A 25,296-nucleotide genomic window follows, 5' to 3' on the forward strand; every position below is an offset into this window, starting at 1 on the left:
CACTGAAGTTAGACTGCCCGGCTGATTAACCTCTGAGACTCGTTAGCGGCGGGTTTTTTTTTTTTTTTCGTGAGTTGTTTTTTATTTAAAATTAAACCCGCAAACGCATTGCCACTGTCAGTCGAGCCACGCCCCTCTCCCCTGCCCTTGAAGTGCCTGCGCCGTGTTGGTCACGTGGCACCGGCGTCCTGTATGTCCTTGCCGGGCAACCGTCCCAGAGTCCGACAACACCGCCTGCAGAAGCATGAACGTGATCTACCCGCTGGCGGTGCCCAAGGGGCGCCGGCTCTGCTGTGAGGTGTGCGAAGCCCCGGCCGAGCGGGTGTGCAGGGCCTGCACAGTCACTTACTACTGGTAGGCCCTGAAACGTGGTACCTGGGAGCCTCAGCCCCGTCCCTCACTCCCAGTCACCGCTGTGGGCCTGGGTGCCTTGCGCAAGCCGTAGTACCCGGCTCTGCCAGGGAACCCTCGAGGCGGCTTCAAGACGGGCCCCTAAGATTTATGTGCCCGCATCTGTCTTCGCTCCTTAGATGTTTTGTTGAGCTCCCACTGAGCTGTGCATTGTTCTAGATGTTGAAATTACTGGGGGAATCTCAGGACACCACCTCTCTCAAAAATCTAATCTTATATTGAGGAAGATAGATAAGTAGACCAACAAACAGAAAAATTTCCGGGAGTGATGAATGCTATAAAGACGAAGGAAATGTGATGGGAGGTTCGACAGAGAGCCTCTCTGAGGGTAGACTGTTGATCTGAAGATAAAGTGGGAACAGCCCTCCATGGAAATGCAGGGGAGAGAGTGGGACAGTAAGGCTTCAAGGGAGGGAAGACTTTGGTATATCTGAGAAAAAGCAAGCAAGCTAGTTTATCGGTGCACAGGCAAGATGGTGAGGGTGTGGGGAGGGTGGTACGAGACAAGATCAGTTTTCATTTATTCAGCATAACACTCCCTGACCTTTTGCTTCATATTGGACCTTACGTGGAGCCTGAGATGAAACATCCAGAAACCTAGTCCAGAGCAGACTAACTTGTTTAAAAAAGAAAGCCATTATAATATACCCAACATGACAACTACTATCACTCAGGGAGTACCATGCCCTGGGACCTCTAAGGATGGAAGCATGGTGACTGGGGCAGTATCTGGAAAGGTTTCTCTGAAGAAGTAACATTTGAACTGAGCCTTGAAAGGCCAGAAGGAAACTGCTAGGTGAATGAACAAGGAAGGTAGGGCACTCCTGGTGCCCAGGACTGCTTGGGTAAAGGGTGAAAGAACAGACCTCGTTTAGAGGTGTGTAGAGAAGGTGGTCGTGGAGGGAGCAATTACTGATTTTCAGATTGCAGCCCAGGGCCCATTAGCAGATCATGAATCAATCACAACCAGCTTTTTAAGGTGGAAAAATGGAATAGAAAGTATCAAAGTAATCCTCCTTGAACTGTTTCTTGAAACTTTTGTTTTAGTGTTTTATGTTGAAATACGCATTTGTACTGGTGAAACGTATTTCGTACTCTAGGTTGATTAAAAAAGACCTTTAAAAATCATTGTGACAGAGAGTAGTAGGAATTTAAATCAAGAAGATACAGGTTAGGGCCAAACAGTGACATGAGGTCAAGGAGTTTAGAATTTATCCTCTGGGAGGGCATGGATGGGTTTCACATGCTGTCACTTGTATTAAGGACAGATGACAGGTAGCTGGGTAAAGCTGGATTGGATGGTAGACACTGAAGTCTGTGTAACTTCTTAGCTGCAGTGGTCCCAGTGGAGAGTGACGATACCTCTCAGACTGAATTAGGTGTCCCTCAGTGCTGTCACAGCACTCTCTGTGTCTCCTATCCTGACATTTCTGCCACGGATTGAAATCAGTTGTTTAATGGTCTGTGCTCATCACTAGGCTGGATGCCCCCTGAAGGCAGGGACAGCATCTGTGTTTTCATTGCTGTTTCTTCACTGCATGCAGAATACAATTCAGAATTTATAGAAGACACTACCTTCATTTCCCACCACACTCACCCCCTCTTTTCCTTGATGTCATTCCAGAGGCTTCCTTTCCGTTCTCATTTGCTAAATCCTTTCCTCCCTCAGTTTCTCTGTCTAGGCTGTTTCCCTCTCCTGGGAACGTCCCCTACAATCCTGAATCTTCCTAGTTTCCTTTCATCTTTCTGTTCTCAGAATGTTACTTCTTCAAAGAGGTCTCTCTGGAAAATCCAACCTAAACACTCCTATCTCATTTTTCTCTCTCACATTTTCCTTCACTTTTCCTGTACTTTTATACTTGTACGTTTACTTGTTTAATTATCTGTGTCTTACCTGGATCTAGTGCCTGCACATACCACTCAGTGATCATTTGTTGAATAAATGAAGTTCTGAATGGGTGATAAATCTATTAACCAGGACAAGGAACACAGAGGGAGGAGGTGGTGGGTGACAGATTGGGTTGGGAACACAGAATTTGAGGGCCTTTGAGTCACTTGGGAGAGATGAACAGTAAACATCTTTAAGTACAGGCCTGGCACTCAGGGGAGAGGTTAAGACCCCTTGGCTTGTTATGAGCATCTACCTCTTCCCCTGCCGTCTCCATCCCTCCACCCCTTCCCCCTACCTTGTCCCCTTCATCCTTCCACCCTTCCCCTGCCCTCTTCATCCCCTTCAGCCAGAAGTTATTTCTTCCTCTCAACTCACTTTACAGTTATTCTCTGCCTCTCAGATGACTTTTTTTTTTCAGATGACTCTTATTTCCCTTCCTTGCTTTAGTTGTTGTCGAGCATGTGATCTCGATTTTATTATGCTCCATTAAGGCAGGATATTATGTTGAATATGTGTAGAAGGACTGTTATGTGTATGTTACCTTTTGATCTGTGTCAGACCCATCTGTGTATACCCTACGGTCCCAAGCAAAGTATCTCGAAATAGTTGAAACTAAATATTTGATGAATGCATGAATAAATAATTATTTTCTGTGCCCTTCTCCTCCATTATTTTCTCTTCTTTCACTGCCTTTAATTATTTTTAAGGTAGTTTCATCTCCCCTCATCTTTCTCCAGATTTCTATAGCCATGTGTCCTAGAGTTTTCACTATTTTTCCATAAAATTAAACTGAGGTAATTGTTTTATATCTCAGAAATGAGGGCCTTTAATACCTTTCCCTCATAGGGTTTTTACAGTTGAAAGTAAAGCATTTGGCACTGTGCCTATGACCAAGCTGGCACTCAGTAAATACTCTTTTTCCTCATCTCAAATTTCAAGAGTGGGAAGGACAATCAACTTAAATTTGTGAACATTTATTTGTTTGCAAAAGGGTTTTTCTAACTATAAATGTAATTCATGCTCACTGCAGAAAACTTTTGAAAATACAAAAAACTAAGAAAAATCTGTAATCTCACAACCCCAAAATTAATAACCTGACAGTTTGATGAATTTTTTATGTTATTTTGCCATTAATACATTTATTTTATACACTATAATCTTGTGCATATCATTCTATATTGAATTGTGAATGTTCCCAGGGACTAGAACTTTTTTTTTAAAAAGGCAATTTTGTTAAAGTACACATTGAAACATCACAGGTAAAAGAGGCTTCAGTACTGTAGGTTAGCAAGTCAAATCGTATAGATAAGAGTAATTTGCAATAATTCTTCCTTTTGTTTAACGTATGGGGCACCAATTAAAAGGCCTTCACTGGCCAGGAAGAGAAACCGGTGAAGTGGTATTCAACAGTAGGAAACACTAGGATCTGTGGTGAGCTGGAGAATGAATGGTCCCCTGTCCAACAACATTCAAATTCATGGTAATGGCCAAAGAAAACATGTATGGCTCACAAGCTATTTGATTGTGAACCGTGATTTGAAAACATACTCATTCTTTATGCACTGCCCTGTGATGGCTGTTAGGGGTGATACAAATGAATAAGGAGAGAACTCATGAATATATAAATTATGCTCACTTTCTTTAGAAAGGCAGGATATGCAAATGCTCTCAGTGGAACAGAAGTTCAGGCAGTTAACAAAGTTAACATTTCCATTGCTCATGCAATTACTCACCAAGCCCCTATTTAATAAATACCCTGTGGAACTCACCTATTTCTACGTGTTCTAGCTGTTAAGTGCTTTCATTTGTTTGTTTACAATAATTCTCTATCAAAAAGAAAAACCCTTCAAAATGCTTTTTGTCATTTCTATGATAGCAGTTGCAGTTTATGAAGAAAATGCTTTATGGCATTTCTGTTGTCCCAGAAGAAAGGAAGGAGAGAGACAGTTTGAACGCACTGTGTATTTCCTGTGACCGCTTTGGCGCTACAGCAGAGCTGAGTAGTTGCAGCAGGGACCACAAAGCTCTCAAAGCCTAAAACTTCCTATCTGGTTCCTTACAGAAGAACTTTGATGATTCCTGTCCTAGGTTATTGTTACCTGTTTTGGAACATATATAAATGAAATCAAGCAGCTAAGTTTCTCACACTTAGGTAAAAATACATAATAGACAACAGAAGTGAAAAAAACCCATGATTGTATGCATCCAATAGCAGTCTCAAAATACATGAAGCAATAACGATCAAAATTGAAGGGAGAAATAAGTAATTCAATAATAACAATTGGACATTTCAATACTCCCTTTCAATAATGGATAAAACGACTATAGACGGAAGATCAGCAAGGAAATTTAAGACTTGAACAACACTTTAAGTCATCTAGACAAACATTTATAGAATATAGAATATACATTCTTCTGAAGTGCATATGGCATATTCTCCAAAATAGACCAGATGTTAGACCATAAAACAAATCTCAGTAAACTTATAAGGATTGAAAATATACAAATTATGTTCTCTAATCATATTGGAATGAAATTAGTAATCAATAACAGAAGGAAATTTGGGGAATTTATGAATGTGTGGAAATAACATACTCAAACAACCACTGAGTCAAAAAAAAAATCACAAGAGAAATTAGAAAATTCTTTAAGATGAAATGAGAACAAAACCTCAACATACTAAAACTTACAAAATGCAGTGAAAGCAGTACCCAGAGGGAAATGTAGAGCTATAAACATATACACTAAAAAAGAATGAAGATCTTAAATCAATAACCTGGTCTTCCACTTTAAGAAATAGAGAAAGAAGTGCAAATTCAACTTAAAGCAAGCAGAAGAGGGGACATAGTAAAGATTATAGCAGAGATAAACTAAATAGACTGAGTGAACAATGGAGAGAATCAAACCGAAAGTAGGCTCTTTAAAAAGATCAAAGTTGACAAACTTTTAGCTAGACTGATCAAGAAAAGAAGATTCAAATGATTAAAATCAGAAATGAAAGTGGGGGCATTGCTACTAACTTTGCAGAAATAAAAGGATTACAAGAGAATAAGTATAATTGTATGCCAACAAAATAGGAAACCTACATGAAGTATATTCCTAATAAGACAAAACTACCAAAACTGACTCAAGAAGAAATAGAATATCCAAGTAGATTTAGCTAAGTAATCAAAAAACTCTTCACAAAGAAAGGCCCAGGACCAGATGATTTAACTGGTGAATTCTATCAAATATTTAAAGAAGACTTAACAATTCTTCACAAACTCTTCCCCCAAAATAGAAGAGGAGGGGATAGTTCCCAACTCATTTTATGAGGCCAATGTTATCCTGATACCAAAACCAGAGAAAAACATCACAAGGAAAGACCAACACCCCTTATGAATATAGATGCAAAAATTCTTAACATAATACTATCAGACCAAATCCAGCAGCATGTGAAAAAAATTATACATCATGACTAAGTGTGATTTCTCCCAGGAATTCAAGGTTGATTCAACATACAAATATTAATCAATATAAGGCATCATCTTACTAGAATAAAGGACAAAAAAATCACATAATCATCTTAATAGATACAGAAAAACATTTGGTAAAATCCAACACCTGTTATGATAAAAAAAAACCCAAACATTTAACGAAGTAGGAATAGAAAGGAACTTCTGTAACTTGTTAAAAAGTATCTATGAAAGAGCCATAGAGAAATATAGCATTAACATCCTTCTTAATGGTCAAAGACTAAAGGCTTTCCCCTCAACCAGAAATGAGGGAAAAAAGGTCACTTTCACCACTTCTATTCAACTTTATAGTAGAGGTTCTGGGTGGGGCAACTCGGCAAGAAAATGAAATAAAAACTTGGAAAAGAGGGAGTAAAAGTACCTCTATTTGCAGATAACATGATCTTATATGTAAGGATCTTAAAGAATCCACCAAAAATTATTACAACTAATGAATTCAGCAAGGTTATAGGATACTACATCAATATGCAAAAATCAGTTGTATTTCTGAATGCTAGCAATGAGCAATCTGAAAATGAAATTAAGAAAGCTATTCCATTTATAATAGCACTTTAAATAAAGGAATAAATTTAAAGATGTACAAGACTTATACACTGGAAACATACAAAATATTGTTGAAAGAATTTACAGAAGAACTAAATAAATGGAAAGATATTTCAAATAACTTAACATGAAGATAGTTTGATCTGCAGATTCAATCCAATCCCTATAAAAATTCCAACTGTTATTTTTGCATAAACGGATACAGTGATCCTAACATTATTATGAAAATGTAAGAGACAGAATAGCTAAGGCAGTCTCAAAAAAGAGCAAAGTTGGAGGACTCACACTTCTCAATTTCAAGATCTACTGTAAAACTATAGTAATAAAGACAGTGTGGTACTGGCATAGGATAGACTAAGGATAGATTATCCTTGTAGATTGACGGAATAGGTTTGAGAGTCCAGAAATAAGCACATACATCTGTGGTCAATTGATTTTTTTTCAACATTTTTTTAATTGAGTAAGAGTCATTTTACAATGTTGTGTCAAATTCCAGTGTAGAGCACAATTTTCCAGTTATACATAAACATACATATATTCATTGTCACATTTTTTTTTCACTGTGAGCTACCACAAGATCTTGTATATATTTCCCTGTGGTATACAGTATAATCTTGTTTATCTGTTCTACATTTTGAAATCCCAGTCTGTCCCCTCCCACCCCCTGCCCCCTTGGCAACCACAGGTTTGTATTCTATGTCCTATATTTATGTTTTGTTTCTGTTTTGTATTTATGTTTTGTTTTTAGATTCCACATATGAGTGATCTCATATGGTATTTTTCTTTCTCTTTCTGGCTTACTTCACTTAGAATGACATTCTCCAGGAGCATCCATGTTGCTGCAAATGGCATTATGTTGTCGGTTTTTATGGCTAAATAGTATTCCATTGTATAAATATACCACTTCTTCTTTATCCAGACATCTGTTGATGGACATTTAGGCTGTTTCCATGTCTTGGCTATTGCAAATAGTGCTGTTATGAACATTGGGGTGCAGGTGTCATTTTGAAGTAGGGTTCCTTCCAGATATATGCCCAGGAGCAGTATTCCTGGGTCATATGGTAAGTCTATTCCTAATCTTTTGAGGAATCTCCATACTGTTTTCCACAGAGGCTGTACCAAACTGCATTCCCACCAACAGTGTAGGAGGGTTCCCTTTTCTCCACAGCCTCTCCAGCATTTGTCATTTGTGGACTTTTGAATGACGGCCATTCTGACTGGTGTGAGGTGATACCTCATTGTAGTTTTGATTTGCATTTCTCTGATAATTAGCGATATGGAGCATTTTTTCACGTGCCTATTGATCATTTGTATTTCTTCCTTGGAGAAATGCTTGTTTAGGTCTTCTGCCCATTTTTTGATTGGGTTGTTTGTTTTTTCTTATTAAGTCATATGAGCTGCTTAAATATTCTGGAGATCAAGCCTTTGTCAGTTTCACTTGCAAAAATTTTCTCCCATTCTGTAGGTTGTTATTTTGTTTTACTTAAGATGGTCAATTGATTTTTTTTGCAGTTTTTTAAATTGAAAAATAGTTGATGTACAATATTATGTAAGTTAGAAGTTTACAATATAGTGATTAACAGTTTTTAGAGGTTATATTCCATTTATAGTTATTATAAAATATTGGCTATATTCCCTGTGTTGTACAATATATCCCTGTATCTTATTTTATACATAATAGTTTGTACCTTTTAATATCCTGCTCGCTTTCCTCTCCCCACTGGTAACCACTAGTTTGTTCTCTGTATCTGTGAGTCTGCCTCTTTTTTGTTATATTCACTAGTTTGTTGGAAATCCATACAGAGTGGATTCTCTGTAGAAGTGATGTCCAACAGAATTTTTCTGCAATGTTGCAAATGTTCTGTGCTTATACTGTCCAGTTAAGTGTTTACAGATACTGAATATGCATATGAAACAGTCAGAAAAGCGGTATACCAAACTGCCACAGTGCTTCCCTCTGGAGAGCCGGCAAATGACTGGCTTTAGAGTACAGGCTTAGAGGAACCACTTACTCGTGACACCTGTGCTTCCTTGTGACACCTGTGCTTCCTGACCCTCAAAATAGTAGTAGATTTTGTTTTGTTTTGTTTTCAAAAAGTTAACCTGTTACTTGCAAGACCACCTGCTGCCCCACTTGGACTGGAGGGCGTTTGCAGTGTGTTCTGTGTGAACGGCCCCCCGGAACACAGAAGATGGTGCAGGTGGTTCTCTCCCAAGCCGTGCAACATAAATATAGTATGTTGTGTAATATAACACATATATAACATATATGATACACATACATACTTATCTATAAACATACATATTTACATATATGTATATGCTGATTATAGGAAAGTGTCTCCTAGAGGCTCATCCAATGTAAATTTGTTTCCTTTCCCCAAGGAAAAGACCCTCAGATCTGTCGGCTTCCGTGTTCAGATATTTTGAAAAGGAGCCAAGAACAATGCAGCATTAAAGTTGTCTTTGTTGTTATTAAGGAGGAGGAAAAGCAGAGTAGCCACAGTGTAACCATAGAACTGTCTGCAGAAACATCCTCCCATCACTCCTCGCACACCCCTAGTTTTTATGCCATCAAACAACCACGTGAAGGAGAAGCGATTTGTGTTGGAAGCGGCGTTGGACTCCTTGCCTGGTTTGTGTTGGGCTTACTTGTCTAGTTTCTCGGGCCAGGACAGCCGTAGGGCCAGTAGAACCTGAGGTCAAGCCACAGGTAAAGAGAATGAGGTCCGTGCTTTTCTTGTCAGCGGCGTGATTCATCAAAGAGCTGACTGGGGCAGCATCCATGAGAAGATATGCCAGCTCCTGATTCCCCTGCGCACCTCCATGCCCTTCTACAATTCGGAGGAGGAACGGCAGCACGGCCTACAGCAGCTGCAGCAGCGCCAGGTAGGGCCTCTGGGACTTGGCAGGTTAACTGACAGGTGCAGAGAGACGGCCCAGGGAAAAGGGTGAAATGTGCGAGATCACTAAACCATCACCTCTTTGAGGGCAGAGGCGTGGTTCCGTGTCTTTATGTCCTCAACACCATTCAATCAGTTGTTCTCCACACATTCACCGAATACCTGCAGTGTTCGTTTCCTGGAGCTGCCAGTAAAGGACCACAGCCTGGGGTGGTCCTTTACTGGCAGAACAGAAATGTATTTTCTCACAATTTGGGGAGCTGCAAGTCTGAGATGGGGGGTCAGCAGGGTTGGTTTCTCTGAGGCCTCTCCCCTTGGCGTGCAGACAGCTGCCTTCTTGCTGCATCTTCACACAGTCTTTTCTCTGTGTGCACACATCCTACTGTCTCTTTGTATGTCCAAATTTCCTCCTCTTATAAGGACACCCATCAGATGGGATTTAGGAGCCACCCTAATGGCCTCATTGTAGCTTAATCTCCTCGTTAAAGGCCCTATCTCCAAATGCAGTCGCATTCTGAGGCACTAGGGGTTAGGGCTTCAACATACGAATTTTAGGGGGGGACAGAATGCAGCCATAACACTTATATATGTCACGTACTGGCAGAAGAGCCTAGGCACATAATAGGAGGTCAAAACATGATGTACGAATATACTAGGAATAAATAAGATCAGGAAAACTATTATTATGGCATTAATAGCATATCTATTATTCTTTAAAAAAAAAAAGTTCTTTATAAGCCATAGATCTCCAAACAAAAGGTTCATCAATTTTTGTGTTGTGACACTTTGAGAGTGGCCTTAGAACAGTACAGAGTTAAAGTCGTTTCTGATGTTGGTGAAGCAGGATAGCTCCAGAAGGAAAAAATATGTTTCTTTCGAAATTCACTCAAGGAGAAAGGCAGAAAGTTTCAGATTGTCCTGAGACATGACAGCTCTGCTAAACTGAAGTTGTATTAGAAGTATAAGAATAATGTTCATTTCATAATTTTATCTTGAGCCTTCATTTATGCCAAACACTGACTGACAATGAAAAGATCCTTATTCCTGGACCTTCAGAAACTCACAGTCCAGTTTGCCTTTTTAATCATCTACTCTGGGGCTTGTGTCCACCTCAGTACAGGCAGGCTCCCTATGGCTCTCAACCAGGTCACTGAGTGTTGGCCTTATCTCTCAGGGTACCCTTTACCTTCATCTTGAGACTGTCTCAGACGGTCTAGTGTTTTCTTCTGCAGAAGCATTTGATCGAGTTCTGCTACACCGTAGCCCAGAAATACCTCTTTGAAGGAAAACACGAAGATGCTGTCCCAGCCGCTTTGCACTCTCTTCGCTTCCGCATGAATGTGCACGGCCTGAGTTCAGTCGAGCTGGTGCCTGCTTACCTGCTGTTGGCTGAGGCCAGCCTTGGTAAGTGAAACTGACCTGACAGCCTCCGGAGCCCTTAAGAAGTGCTAAGAAGGGTCATGTCAGTGGCCAAAGCGGCCAGCCTTGGCAGTGGCACCAAGACATCTTTTGTGGAAGAGCAGGGTTGCTGGAAACTTTGGCACAAGGTCGGGGAGGGAATGTCATGGACTTTTGGTAACCGACCCAAATCCACTCTAGCTGGCCTAAGCAAAAGGAGGAAATGTATTGGGATGCTGGAGCATCCTAAGGGAACTGAGGCTTTGTGAGATACCAGAACTAGAGTGCTGTAACAAACCAAGGCTGGTGCTCTCTCTCCCAAAATGTCAGATGTAACTGAATTTACTCATCCTCCAGGTTCAAGGTCAGTGATGGAAACTAATTAGCATCTGATTTCCAATGTTAAATTCCTGGAAGAAAGAATTGCGTTGACTCAACCTGAGTGTGGTATCTACCTGTATCTGCCTTTGATTCAGGGTCACATGGTTCAGACAGAAATGTGGAAACCTGTCCCTACTGATGGGAGAGGAAGTTCTGAGAGTGGGGATCACAGACTTAGCAGACACCCCACATGGTAGTTGCTGCAAGGGGAGAAGTAGCATTTTGAGGGGAACTAGCAATTTGGGGGTCATCTCCAGTGTTTTAGGTACTGTACTACCACTTTACACATCTTAATAGCCACTATTTTAAAATTTCAGTTATTGTAGTCTTCACCTCTGTTTGGTGGTTTTTTATATTTTCTAACTCTTTGTTAAAAACTCCTAACTTCTTGCTCTGTGCATCTATTCTCTTCCCGAGTTCTCTGATCATCTTTAAGATCATTACTCTGAACTCTTTCTCAAGTAGATTGCCTATCTTCACTTCACTTAGTTCTTCTGGGATTTTACCTTCTTTGTCTGGAGTGTATTCCTCTGCTGCCTCATTTTGTTTAAATTGCTGTTTGTATTTTTATGTATGTGGTAGGTTAGTTACGTTTCTTGACCTTGGAGAAGTGGCCTCTGTAGGAGGTGTTCTGTGCACCCCAGCAGTGCACTCCCCTCTTGTCACCCAAGCTATATGCTCTAGGGGTTCCCCCTAAGAGGGCTGGGGGTCCTTCTGTTGTGGTGAGCAGGCTATGCGGGTGGTCTGGTGGGCTTTGTTGGCCCCTAGCCTGGTTGGTTGCAAATGGCGTTATGTTATCGGTTTTTATGACTGAATAGTATTCCATTGTATAAATATACCACTTCTTCTTTATCCAGTCATCTGTTGATGGACATTTAAGCTGTTTCCATGTCTTGGCTATTGTAAATAGTGCTGCTATGAACATTGGGGTGCAGGTGTCTTTTTGAAGTAGGGTTCCTTCAGGATATATGCCCAGGAGCGGGATTCCTGGGTTATATGGTTAAGTCTATTCCTAATCTTTTGAGGAATCTCCATACTGTTTTCCACATTGGCTGCACCAAACTGCATTCCTACCAGCAATGTAGGAGGGTTCCCTTTTCTCCACAGCCTCTCCAGCATTTGTCATTTGTGGACTTTTGAATGACGGCCATTCTGACTGGTGTGAGGTGATACCTCATTGTAGTTTTGATTTGCATTTCTCTGATAATTAGTGATATTGAGCATTTTTTAATGTGCCTATTGTCCATTTGTATGTCTTCATTGGAGAAATGCTTGTTTAGGTCTTCTGCTTGTTTTTGGATTGGGTTATGTGTTTCTTTGTTATTGAGTTGTATGTGCTGTTTATATATTCTGGAAAATAGCCCATTTACAAATATTTTCTCCCATTCCATAGGTTGTCTTTTGGTTTTATTTATAGTTTCCTTTGCTGTGCAAAAGCTTCTAAGTTTAATTAGGTCCCATTTGTTTATTTTTGCTTTTATTTCTATTGCCTGGGTAGATTGCCCAAGGAGAACATTGCTAAGATTTATGTCAGAAAATGTTTTGCCTATGTATTCTTCTAGGAGGTTTATAGTGTCTTATCTTATGTGGAAGTCTTTAAGCCATTTTTAGTTTATTTTTGTGTATGGTGTGAGGGAGTGTTCTAACTTCATTGATTTACATGCAGCTGTCCAGCTTTCCCAACACCAGTTGTCGAAGAGACTGTCTTTTCTCCATTGTGTATTCTTGCCTCTTGTGTCAAAGATTAATTGACCATGGGTGTGTGGGTTTATTTCTGGGCTTTCTGTTCTGTTCCGTTGATCCATATATCTGTTTTTAATGTCAATACCACACTGTTTTGATTACTGTAGCTATGTAGTATTGTCTGAAGTCTGAGAGGGTTATTCCTCCTGCTTCATCCTTTTTCTTCAGTATTTGGCAATTCTGGGTCTTTTGTGATTCCATATAAATTTTAGGATTATTTGTTCTAGTTCTATGAAAAATGTCCTGGGTAATTTGATAGGAATCACATTAAATCTGTAGATTGCCTTGGGTAGTATGGCCATTTTAACAACATTGATTCTTCCAATAAAAGAGCATGGGATATCTTTCCATTTCTTGAAGTCATCTTTAATTTCCTTAATTAATGTTTTATTGTTCTCCACTTGTAAGTCTTTTATCTCCTTGGTCAGGTTTATTTCTAAATATTTTTTTTGGATACAATTTCAAAAGGGATTTTTTGTTTTTACTTTCCTTTTCTGTTATTTCATTGTTATACACACATTATTTCTATCTCTATATCTGTATCTATATATTATCATGGATCCATAGGAGTACATCTAAATCCAGTCCACCACCACCACATTTTCTCCAGCTCCTTATTTGTAGCTCCCTTCTCTGACAGTGAGAATGCTGGCTTCCATTGTCATTACTATATTTATACATTTAATAGGTTACCCTGTATGAGCCTATCTCCCATCTCCAGTCCTGCCTTTTCCCCTTGCAGATGCCCCCCTCCCCCTGCATGGGCTTTGACTCCTCATCCCAGGATGCCTCTTCTGCATGGATGCCCCCCTCACTGATAAGGGCTCTGACTCCCCAGACCAAGTGGCTTAGATGCAAGGATGCCCTCTTCATCCCACTCAGGTCTGGCCCCCATTCCAGACTGTCCCTTTTCCAAAACTAGTGGAAGAGCACTGGACAAGGAAATACAGCCCAGGTTCTGTTTATCTCTTGACACCGACTAGCCGTGGGGTTTTGGAAAAGTCACCCTGGACTAAATCCCACCATCTTTCATCTGGACCACTGCCTGCCAACTGGTCTCTGCACCTCTTACCTGGCTTCCCTCCAATCCTGTCCCCGAACAAAATGTGATCAAGTCCCCCCAATAAGTAAAGACCAGATTCTTAAAGTAACAATGTCTCTCAGATCTGCCACTAACCCAGTGTGAGTCCGTTGTCTTACCTTCAGACAAGCACCACTGCTGCGTAATTGTCCATCCTTTCTCTTTACTACAAGTACCATGAAAATCACCCTTCAAGATAATCTGACTTCCTTTGGCAACTTTACATCTGTGCTACCTCCACTCCATCCCCACATCTCTCCGGGCAAGCGCAGTATGTAAGAGGGCGTGCCTGAACATACCCACTCACCCGTCACAGTCCTCACTCTGACCTGCTCAGAACAGCCTGTTTCACCTCATTACATCCTGCCCTCTGAATTTGCAGCCTTGTGGCTTTTTCTCTCAAATCTGCTTTTTCCTTTGGGACTGATGCTTGTTTAGATGCTGATTCAGTTTGGTCTCGTGGGGGTCTTTCTTGTTTGGCATCCCCTCTTTCAGTGAGAACTGGACAATCACAATTTTAAATTTCTAATATATGTCAATGCCCCTACCGATTTTTTTCCCCTCTTAGCTGAGAGGCATTTGCTTCTTTAAACTTGAGAGAGCCTCAGGCTAAAGCATTTGTTCTTTGACAAAACCCAGGTGGACGATGTGACCTGCTGTTTCAATTAACATGAGCCAGGGCCACGTGGGCCACAGCCTCTTGATTCTGATCTAATATTTTCCTGTTTTAGTCTGAGCATCAGTTAAGCAAAGTTACTTGCTCCCTCTTGTTGACTTCTTCTTCTACCCCCTTGTCCTGTACTTCAGTGACATATGATTACAACTAGAATAAAGCAGTGCTTACATATGAAGCACAAAGAACAGAAGGCTGACTTATGAGGGGTTCATGTTCTCATCTCCTGATCCTTTATTGATGCCATTCTGCTGCAGCATCTGATACACAGAGCGGAGTACTGCACACATAGAGCATGCCTCTTGCTCTGTGGAAGGCTGTCAGAGTAGTTTTCTGTTCAGTTCTGACAACCTCCCTAGGAGGCAAGCAGGTAGGCAGGAAACTGTTATGTATCTTTACAGCTAAACAAAAAGGTTTAAGCATCAAAAGTACCTGAATGCTAGAAATAAAGGTGACCTTCACTTAGTAACCACGTGCTGTCCGTTCTAGCTCCAAAGTCTCTTCTGTCTGCTCCACTTCATTCGCTGCCTTAGTTCGGGCTCTTAGTGCCCATCTGAACTATCGCAGAAGTCTTCTGGTGGGTGTCTTACTTTTCTTCCTCCCCTCTGCTCTCTCCTCCGCATTGGTTCCAGAGGATCCTTCTAAATCTAAATCCAGTGAATTCTCTCTCCATTTCTGACAGTTCTCTAATTTTTATCCACATGCATCAAGGTCCTTGGTGCAAATTGCTAAGCCCTCCATGGTCTGTGCCCTGACTACCTCTTTAGCCTCATTTCCTGCCACTCGGTCTCTCACACCCTGTGCTCCAGCATCACAGACCAGTGTATAGTTCTCTAAACACAGCCTTCTCTTTCACTTCTCTATGGCTTTGCATATGTGTTCATTCTGCCTGCTATGCCCTCTTTCCCTTATCTATCTGGAAAACTTTCATTCATCCTCAAAACCTAGCTCAGACTTTTCTATCTTAGCATGGCTGCTATAACAAATACCATAGACTGGGTGACTTAAACAACAAACATTCATTTTTCACAGTTCTGGAGGTTAGAAGTTCAAGATTAAGGTGCCAATAGAGCTGGTGTCTGGTGAGAACCAACTTCCTAACTTGTGGGCAGTCTCCTTCTCTTGCTGTATCCTCACATGGTCAAAGTGGAGCATCTCTCTCAGGTCTCTTCTTATAGGGCACCAATCCCATCCTGAGGGCTCCACCCTCATGACCTAATTACTTCCCAAAAGACCCATCTCCAAATACCATCTCACTGGGGATTAGGGCTTCAGCATATGGATTTTGAGTAGATACAACATTCAGTCTACAGCACTAACCATGCCTCTCCCCACTCCATTGTCCGTCTCCACCCAATCCACAGAAGTAAACAATTCTGACTCTTTGCCACTTCCAAACCCTATAATGTGGCTATTACAACTATTATAACTATTATAATATATAACACATTATATATTATAATATTAATTAACTGTTAAGATATTTATTATTATATAGAATTATATTATGTATAATATATAAATATAACTATTACAAATATACTTGTTTTTGTGTCCCATATTCATTTCCTCACCCAAACTGTAAATTTTTCAAGGGTAATGGCTTTGATTCATCTTTGAATCCCTACTCAGCACAAGGCCTGGCTCATAAAAAGTACTGAGTATACATATACACATATTTTTAAATTGAGATATAATTCACGTACCAAAAAATTTACCCTTTAAAAGTACAATTTAGTGGTTTTAGTATATTCATTAGCATGCAACCATCAGCACAGTTAGTTTGAGAATATTTTTGTCACCCCCAAAAGAAACCCAGTACCATTAGCAGTCACACCTCAGGCCCATGCCTACAGTCCCTAGCCACTGACCAATCCAAGTTTCTATGGATTTGCCTAATTTGGAAATTTTATACAGATGGAATCACGCAATATGTGGCCTTTTGTGTCTGCCTTTTTTCACTCAGCACAATGTTTGCAAGGCTCACCCACGTTGTAATCTGTATCAGTACTTCATTCCTTGTGTGACTGAATTATATGCCACTCATAAATATGGTTAGACCACATTTTGTACATTTACTGATAAATTGATGGACATTTAAGTTGTTTTTATGTTTTTGTTATTTGTGTGTGTGTCTTTTTTGGGGGGGTTGGTAATTAGGTTTATTTATTTATTTATTAATTTTTTATTTAATGGAGTTACTGGGGCTTGAACCCAGGACCTCAAGCATGCTAGGCATGCACTCTACCCCTGAGCTATACCCTCCCCTCTATTTTGGCTGTTATGCATAGGGTGCTGTGAACATTTGTGTACAAGTTTTTGTGTGTCAGTAAAGATTTAAGTCAAAGAATAAATGAGTGACTGGGTGATGACTCATATTTCATCGTGTGTTGTCTGGCCAGGGTATGAATTATAATCTTTATTTCTTTTGGGCAGGTCTGGGCCGGATCGTCCAAGCTGAAGAATATCTATCCCAAGCCAAGTGGACAGTCCTCAAATCGACTGAATGTAGTTATGCCACCCACTCTTTGCTGCATCGGAACCTGGGACTTCTCTACATGGCTAAGGAGAACTATGAGGAAGCCCGCTATCATCTGGCCAATGATGTAAACAAGCTGTTTTATTACACCTGAATGTTTCTGAGATCAGCTCTGTTTAGTTTTGGGTTTTTTTTCCCCCTGAGTGTTTCTCTAAAACTTCTGGTTTACAACTGAACTTTTGGTGGGGGTATTAACAAGAACACAGTTCTAATGACCTGAGTTCCAGCCTTTCCACTTTCTGCCTGTGCCTCCTTGTCTAGGTCACTTCCCTGGACACTTCCCAAGCTTCAGATGCTCTGAGGATGATAAAAGGAGGCAGAGGAGCATCCAGCTTAAGAGAAGGGCTTTCCTTTGGATCCCAGCTCTGCCATTTCACTGGCTACATAGTCTTGGATAAATTACTTAACGTCACCTGTAAGACAGAAATCATGAAATAGTCTCTGCCTCATTGGCTCATTGCAGGGATGAACAGGAGAGCAGTACACGTGCAGTACTTTGGCCATTATTTGTATAAGTAACATCAATATCTCTACTTCAGAGGGTGGTCATTAAGTTTAAGTGAGCTGGATGTATACAAAAGTGCTTCATAAACCATGAAATGCTGTACAGATGTTCGATAGGATGGTGAGGGTGATGACTGAGCTGTTCTTCCAACATTCATGAAGTTTCTATTAGGATTTCAGTGTTGGACAATATTACGAGAAGGAAGAGTTCCTGGGCCTGAAATCTGAATGAGGTTAGGGTCGGGCCGCAGTCTCCATGGAGGCTGGTTCTCTCTTCATCCTCTCGGCTGGGCCACCCTCCCTCTGGTTGCTTGCCACCGCACAATGCCCCTAAGTTTGCTGGAAACCTTGTTGTGCTGGTTAGTCTCCATGTCCCCTTAGCACAAACCAATTCTCTGCCTTACTCTGCCCTGGGAGGCTGGCCTCTGTAGACTGCACAACCCGGACTCCATTGCTCCCTGGCCTTGGTTGGGTTTGGAGAGTGAGAGGCGTGGAAAGGCGTGGAGGTTGGGAGGAGAGAGAGGTTGGGGTATTTACTCTTTCTGCTGTCCTCTGCAACCGCCCAGTTCTGTCAGGGACAGTGTTCTCCCTTGGCCACAGCTGCTGTCAGGTAGCCTTCTTTTGTAGCTCGTGCTCTTGCTGGGCCCTGGGAACCCTGCTTGTCTCCTTGTTTTTTCAGGAGTTGGGGTTGTAATAGTGTCTTGCTCTTGACAGTCTCTAGTGCTTCACCAGCTCTTACTGGTTCCTTACCCCTTCCACGTCTCTGTAAATCATCCTTTGATTAAACTGTCTTCAGGAAGTACTTTTGAGGGTGCCCTCTCTTTCCACCCAGAAGCCTGACTAATACACTTCTCTGTATTTCCTCTCTATACTTTGCCTCCAACTAATTAAGCAGAAGTATATTCTTTCTTGAGCTGGGTCACCCAGCTCAAGGTTGGTTTTTTTTTTTTTTTTTTTTGAGTTCAAGAGGTCTTTATCCTATTAGATCCACAGAAGAATTCTAGATGATATACAATGTTGGCTTAATAATAATGAAATATATGGATAGAATCTTATATTTACAATTTTTGTAATATAAGTCCACAATAGATAATTACATATTCTGCAAGAGATGAGGATTTCAGGAGAGGCGTATAAAATCATACGCTTGAGCTCCAAACAACTAAGTTGGAAGCGTTAGCAAACTGCAGGAAGGGACAGTTCTGATGCTGTAATGGGCTCAGTGCTGCTATGGCATGTAATGAAACATTTTCTCTGCTTTCTGGATGCATTTCACCAAACGATTTCCACAGCCAATCAGAGAGAGATTTGCAAAGAAAGTGAAAATCATTTCCCAGGAATAAAACAGCTGATCCCTAAGGAACAGCTGCCTTAACTTTTCTGGGTAAGTCTTGAGCTGACCTGCCTAGATGGGCTGCCGCTGCTATTCTCAACCTCTTCCTAACCCTGCCAGGCCCTTATACTTCATGTGTACTGGACACTATTGTTGAGAGGGACTCACTGTACTAACTGTGTTAAAAATTAGATCAAGCTCAGATTCCTCAACCTAACTTTAAGCGTTACTGATACACACCATAAAATACAATGGTATGTACAGGTGTTTTGTTTTGTTTTGTTTTGTTTTGTTTTAGTTTTTGTTGGGGGGAAGTAATTAGGTTTATTTATTTAATTTTTTTAAAAAATAGAGGTACTGGGAGTTGAACCCAGGACCTTGTGCATGCTAAGCATGTGCGCTACCACTTGAGCTATATACCTCCCACCCCAGTATGTACAGTTAAGTGTACAATTCAATGATTTTTAGTAAACTTACAGAGTTGTGCGACTATCAACATAGTCCAGTTTTCACCCCAAAGAGAGCCCTCATATCCATTTGCAGTCATTTGTCATTCCCACTTTCTGTCCCGCTAGAGTTTCCTTTTCTGGATGTTTAGTACAAACAGAATGAGATGTGGTCTTCTGAATCTGCCTTCTTTCACTTCGCATAATTCTTTTGAGATTCATCCATGTTGTTGTGTTTAGCGATACGTCATCCCTTTTATCGCTGTCATCTGGATGTACCACAGTTGGTTTACCATTTATCAGTTGATGGACATTTGGGTTGTTTCCACTGTTCAACTATCATGAATAATGCTGCTATGAATATTTGTGTACAAGTCTATGTGTGAAGACATTCATCGTTTCTCTTGGGTGGATGCCTAAGAATGGGATTGCTGGGTCCTGTGTTTAATTTTTTGAGGACTGCCAAACTCTTTTCCACAGAGGCTGCATGATTTTATACCCCCACCAGCAACATATGAGGGTTCCATTTTCTTCACATCCTTGCTGATACATGTTTTTTTCTGCCTTTTTGATTAGAGCTGTTCTAGTGTGTGTGAAGATGTATCTCATTGTGGTTTTACTTTGCATTTCCTTTATGACCAATAATGTTGAACATCATTTCATATGTTTATTTGTGTGTCTTTTTGGTGATCTGTCTGTTCTGATCCTTTGCCCATTTTTCAATTGGGCTGTTGTAAAATTTCTTTCTATATTCCAGATACAAGCCCTTTATCAGATAGATGATTTACAAAGAAAACTCAAACACTCTTCTTCCTTCTATAGATTTATTTTGCCAGTTGTGCGTTTGGAACAGAGCACATCAGGACCTCAGGAGGCTACTTCCACCTGGCTAATATCTTCTATGGCCTTAAAAAGTTGGACCTGGCAGACACATTGTACACCAAGGTGAGGTGGGGACTATGGGAGCTGAGCCTCAATACTTAGGCCATGTACCTTGCAACTGGTGTCAGACAATTCATGAGAAGTTTGAGGCCCAGGGAGATGAAGTGACTCGCCCAAGGTCACATAGCTTAATGCTTGATAGATTACACTTTTCTTTCTCCCTGTTTCCCCACTACCAATATAGTCTAGTCCTCAGCATCCATGGAGCAATCAACAGATAGTAAATTATGAGTCAATAAGAACCAAACCCCTCCAAATAGTCTGCCATATTCTCTGTCATACCCACAAAAGCAAGCTGACGTGGGCAGATTGAGGGGTGGGATAGAGGAGGAGACGAGGTTTTTAAGGGAAATTCATTGTTGAAAGGACCTGTGAAGGGATCAAAGAACATAAAAGTACTTTAAAATCTCCATCTTTACCTGTAAAAGATTTTAAACTGTTTCCAATATATTAAAATGTTGGCTATGTTCATACAAAAACCTGACTTAGCAGACATTTCTGTGTGTGACACAGGCTCTCAGGCTGGGACTGTTTATTGGTATTTTAGACCCACTTCTGAGGAAGAGACATAGTGGTGTGGACGAAAAAAAATGAACTCTGGAATTAAGCAGACTTGAATTTAAATCCTGGCTGTGCCACACAGCAGCTCTTACCAAAAGTCAGGTGTGATCTTTACTTTTCTGAGCCTCGGTGTGTTTATTTATAAAATGGGAATAATAAGAGCATGACCTCCACTGGGATGTAGGGAGGATGAAAAGGTTTAGTTGTATGTGCTCAATTAATGGTAGCCGTTGTCATTAGACCCCATCAGGGCTGTCCCCAGATCAGCCTGCCACATGCCCTTTGCAGCCCAACACTTGTCACACTTACCCTGGCCAAGCAGGTTTGGGCTCCTAAGGCTCCCCCTGCCTCCAGGCACAATGGGAGAGGGAGTCTACGGACAGTCAGGAAACCTGGTCGGAGGCACTGCCCTCTCAGCTGGCTGGTCCAAGGGCTCAGGTCTGGCCTGCTTGTCTGATTACCATCTCCTTTCTCAACAGGTCTCTGAGATCTGGAATAATTATTTAAATGATCACTACCAAGTGCTCTCCCAGGCTCACATCCAACAAATCGATCTACTGGGCAAACGATTTGAGACTGACACAGGCTTGGGTAAGTGGCAGTTGTCTCTTGGAGGCAGAGCAGTGACTTCATTCCCTCCTGGTCCGCAATGGGGCACAGCTGCCATATTGCCCATTTCACTGATGGGGAAACAGACAGGGATCAAAGAGATTTTACCAGAGTTGGGAAGAATTCAGACACCTCGCATCACACACAGCCTTGCGAAGGGGTTAATAAGGGACAGATTTGGAGGAAAACAAGACCCTGCTAGAACCCCCTGAGATTTCTGCTGAGCATCCATTACTTGTATATTACCCCTACAGGACACATAAGCAAAGGTTGAGTCCACCCAGAAGGGCCGTTGCTCACTTTTCTGGTGCCTCATCCTTTACTGGACAGTGAGCTTCTCAGTGGCAGGGCTGAGTCTGATTCATATCTCTGCCCCCAGCTCAGCAAAGGGCTGAAGGCTGTGGAATGCATCATTCCCTCTGAGAGTATAAAAAAAGACAGAGGGTCTAGTCTTTGCTCAAAAGAGACATACAGTGTAGTGGGTGGACAGAAGGTAAAATACAAGAAAACTTCTACAAGGACAAATTATATTGAAGATGAGTCCCAGAATAAAGAGGTGAGGACAGTTGGATGGTGTTGAATAGGGAGACTTCTAAGTTTTGAGCTAAGGTTTTAAAAAGTGAATCACTGTATTGAATTTTCTCTCATTATGAAAGTGGTTCATGTTAAAGCAGAAAACTTGAAAATCGTAGCTAGCCAAAGACAGCCCGCATTATTGTGTATGTCCTTTCCATCTTTTTCTCTAAGCTTCTACTTAAAAAGTGCTTTTAACTACTTGGCCCATAGTAACTCATAATAAGTCAATAGATGATGCCTAGGGCCAAAAGTTGGTGGAGGAAATAGTCAACAGCCTCACACCAGGGAGGCAGAAAGTCATAGCACGGATGCTATCGCTTAAGCATCCTGGGATTTGGGGAAGAACAGTTAAGGTGCAGCAGCCGCCAGAAGCCCCAGCTCCCTTCTCTTGCTTTGGAATGAAAGCTATGTTGGATCCAAGGAATCCCACCATGTCAGAGTCCCTGTATTGGGGACTAAGAGATCCAGTTTAGGAGTCTGAAGGGTGAAACCTTAGCAACTCTGGGACCTGTGGAATGAACATCTTTTTAGGAACTCTGGGCCAGCCTGGTGAGCTGCCTGACACTGTCCAGACTCCTGTTGGCATGTGGCGGCCGTCTTTCGGGTGACAAACTCGCTGTGGCTCTAACAGCCCAGTGCTCATCCAGGGAATGGGTGCAGCTGCCCGGGGGCCTGTTTCTTCTCCTCCCTTTCTTCCCGCTGCAGATGAAGCCCAGGAAGCAGAAGCCATTCAGATCCTGACTTCAATCTTGAACATTCGAGAATCTACACCTGACAAAGCCCCGCAAAAAACAGTCTTTGTTCTAAAAATCCTGGTCATGCTTTACCACCAGATGATGAATTCTTCCAAGGCAAGTTTCCCTAGAAGAGCAGCGTGTCTGAAATGGAGGAAGCAATCCCTCCGGTGGAATTCAGCTATGTTTTGCCCAGCCACACTAGCTTTCGTCCCCAGCGCCAGCCCTCACTCCAAAAAAGTTCAGATGCTTTTAACATTTCTCGTGTGTGGAGTCCAGTCCACAAAATGGAACCAAGATTGTCTTCTTCCCTCAACGGGGCCACCCTAGGGTTGCGTAGGTTAACTGAGGCTGGGGCCATGCTGGGAAGCAGGGCAGGAGGGCTCTGGGGAGTCCTTGGAGGAATGGAGTCATTAGTCTAACTACATTCAGGTCGTGAGTTCCCTGTTGCTGGGGGGATCCAGGCAGAAACGGGTTGCCATGAAATAACTGAGAGGGTGATTGTTTTTGAGTGCTTATGGCATCCCAGTCACTAAGTACTTTTCGTGAACTAGCATATTTAATTCTCATACCAACCTTATGAAGTAGGTATTTTATTATTCCTACCTTACAGATAGGGAAACTGAGGCACAGGGAGGGTCCATTATTTGCCCAATTTCTTATAGACAGTAAGTGGCAAATCTCAGGTTTCTTGATTTCTTGGTTGACTGATCCTCTCATTCACTCCAATATTTATTGAGCTTCTACCATTTGCAAGGCACTGTCCTAGGGACTGGGGGTGCAGTGGTGACCCACCGGCCAAGTTCTCTGTTTCCATGGAACTTACATTTTTCTGGAGGAGGGAAGGTCACAATAAACAAGTAAACATATAAATGTATAATATAATTTCAGATAGTGGAAAGCACAACAAAGGAATATAAGGCAGTCAAGGGGAGAGAAGAGGGTGGCGGGCTGGTTGGAGGGGGCCTTTCTGTGTGGGTGACATGGGAAAATTTAGGATGTCCTTCCCCTCCTCCCTTACCCCCCTTCCTTTCTTCAGCAAAGTTTTACTAAGCACCCACTGTATACCAAGGCTTGGAGGAGCTCCCAGTCAGTGGGTTACAATGGCATATCACAGCAAAACCCAGGGCACTGTAGGAGCACAGAGGAGGGACAGTGACCCCACAGAGGATGGGGCTCAGAGGGCTTTGGGAACAGGGAAACATGTCCACTGAATTTCTGAATTTACAGTGGACAAAGCCTCTTTGCTACATTTCAGAGCCCCATTTTCTACTCAAGGAAGTCATTCCCCCAGGGTGTGTTAAGGATGTTAGATCTATAGGAAGTTCTTAGAGAAAAGGGACACATCTGTCTACTCAAGCATGGTCTGGACTCAGCTGTCTGCTTTTCAGTAAGGCTTTCCCTGCCCTCCATCTGAGACTGCAAACCCCCACTGCCACCACTGAGGCTTCCTGTCCCCCTCCCTGCTTAATTTTTTTCCTTAGCATGTATCACTGTTTAAGATACCATCATATTTTCCTTATTTGCCTTGCTTATTGCCTCTGCCCCACTATAATGTAAATTCCATGAGGGCAGGAATTCCTGCTCGTAGTCACAGGACCTGGAATATAGTAACCATTCAATAAATATTTATTGAAAGAAAGGAAGGAAGGAAAGAGGGAAGGAAGAGGGCGGGAGGAAGGAAGTGAGGGCCAGCCAGAGTCTGTCCCAAGGTGTCCTGCAAAGCCTCTGTCCAAGTCAAAACTCTGGGCCACATGGCCCTCAGGATGACAATTTACTGGTGGCCCATCTCACCTCTGTGCCTCCCAGTGTTGGTTCAAAGGCCCTGAACTATAGAAAAGAGGCTTTGTCTGCTGTAAACTCAAATGTGCAATGGCCATGTTTCCCTTTTCCCGAACCCCCCTCACCCCCATCCCACACGTGTGACTAGCTGTGAAGACCCAGTGTGTGTTCACAAATTTCCACAAAGAGCTCCGAGGCTTGTGTGGGAAGCTGAAGGATGCTTTCCCGTGTTTCTGGGGTGGAGCAGAGCTGGGACTTCCAATGTAACGCTTTTCTGTGACAACTTCCTTTTGTCACCGCAATTCTATCTCAGGCCCAGGAATATGCCACGAGAGCCTTCAATCTAGCCAAAGAACAGCAGCTCAGTGTCCAGGAACAAAACGCCGTTCAAGACTTACTGAACCTCATCTCAGCCGAGGAAGCTCATCCCGTTACTTAGTGGTCCATGCGCTCTGCATCAGGGGCTATTCTAGGGACAACTGAACATCTAATACGTTCCAGCCTGGCACAGCTGCTTAGAGGGGCTATAAATTGAGATGCCCCACTTCCCCTGGGACTGCACGCATCACTGTGTTTTCATTGCTCCACAGTGTCTGTTGGAGGATGTAGAGCTTGAGGCATAGCCATCAGTAAAACTCTTGTTTATTATGACTTCATACAACTTTTGAGTAATGTGCTGTCAGTTCACTAACAAGATATTTGTAATTAAACTGCAAATAGTTTATCCTGTT

The 25,296-nt window shown here is 41.9% G+C and overlaps 1 protein-coding gene across 6 annotated transcripts; it reads left to right on the forward strand.

The window, feature by feature from the left end:
- The first annotated feature begins 45 nt into the window (after nucleotides 1-45).
- ZMYND12 (zinc finger MYND-type containing 12) lies at nucleotides 46-25,296 on the forward strand. Of its 6 annotated transcripts, none has more exons than XM_006215835.4 (8): nucleotides 46-354; nucleotides 9,108-9,249; nucleotides 10,496-10,667; nucleotides 16,976-17,145; nucleotides 20,184-20,306; nucleotides 21,344-21,455; nucleotides 22,755-22,900; nucleotides 24,879-25,296. In XM_006215835.4, the coding sequence occupies exons 1-8, from the start codon at nucleotides 245-247 to the stop codon at nucleotides 25,002-25,004; spliced, it is 1,101 nt and encodes a 366-aa protein (XP_006215897.1). In that variant the 5' UTR covers nucleotides 46-244; the 3' UTR covers nucleotides 25,005-25,296. The 6 variants fall into 6 exon arrangements, with proteins under 6 accessions (XP_006215897.1, XP_031539955.1, XP_072830747.1 ...); XM_031684095.2 differs by having other exon boundaries at nucleotides 59-298; XM_072974646.1 differs by lacking the exon at nucleotides 10,496-10,667 and adding an exon at nucleotides 8,746-8,995 and having other exon boundaries at nucleotides 61-298.

The sequence above is a fragment of the Vicugna pacos genome, chromosome 13 (assembly GCF_048564905.1).
Source record: "Vicugna pacos chromosome 13, VicPac4, whole genome shotgun sequence".
Taxonomy (NCBI): Eukaryota; Metazoa; Chordata; class Mammalia; order Artiodactyla; family Camelidae; genus Vicugna; species Vicugna pacos.

Bases quoted from the DNA above. Each gene is read 5' to 3' on its own strand.
- ZMYND12 (XM_006215835.4), top strand. From the start codon at position 245: ATGAACGTGATCTACCCGCTGGCGGTGCCCAAGGGGCGCCGGCTCTGC. The intron at 355-9,107 runs GTAGGCCCTGAA...TTTTCTTGTCAG, and splicing joins TGCACAGTCACTTACTACTG to CGGCGTGATTCATCAAAGAG. The intron at 17,146-20,183 runs GTAAACAAGCTG...TTCCTTCTATAG, and splicing joins GCTATCATCTGGCCAATGAT to ATTTATTTTGCCAGTTGTGC.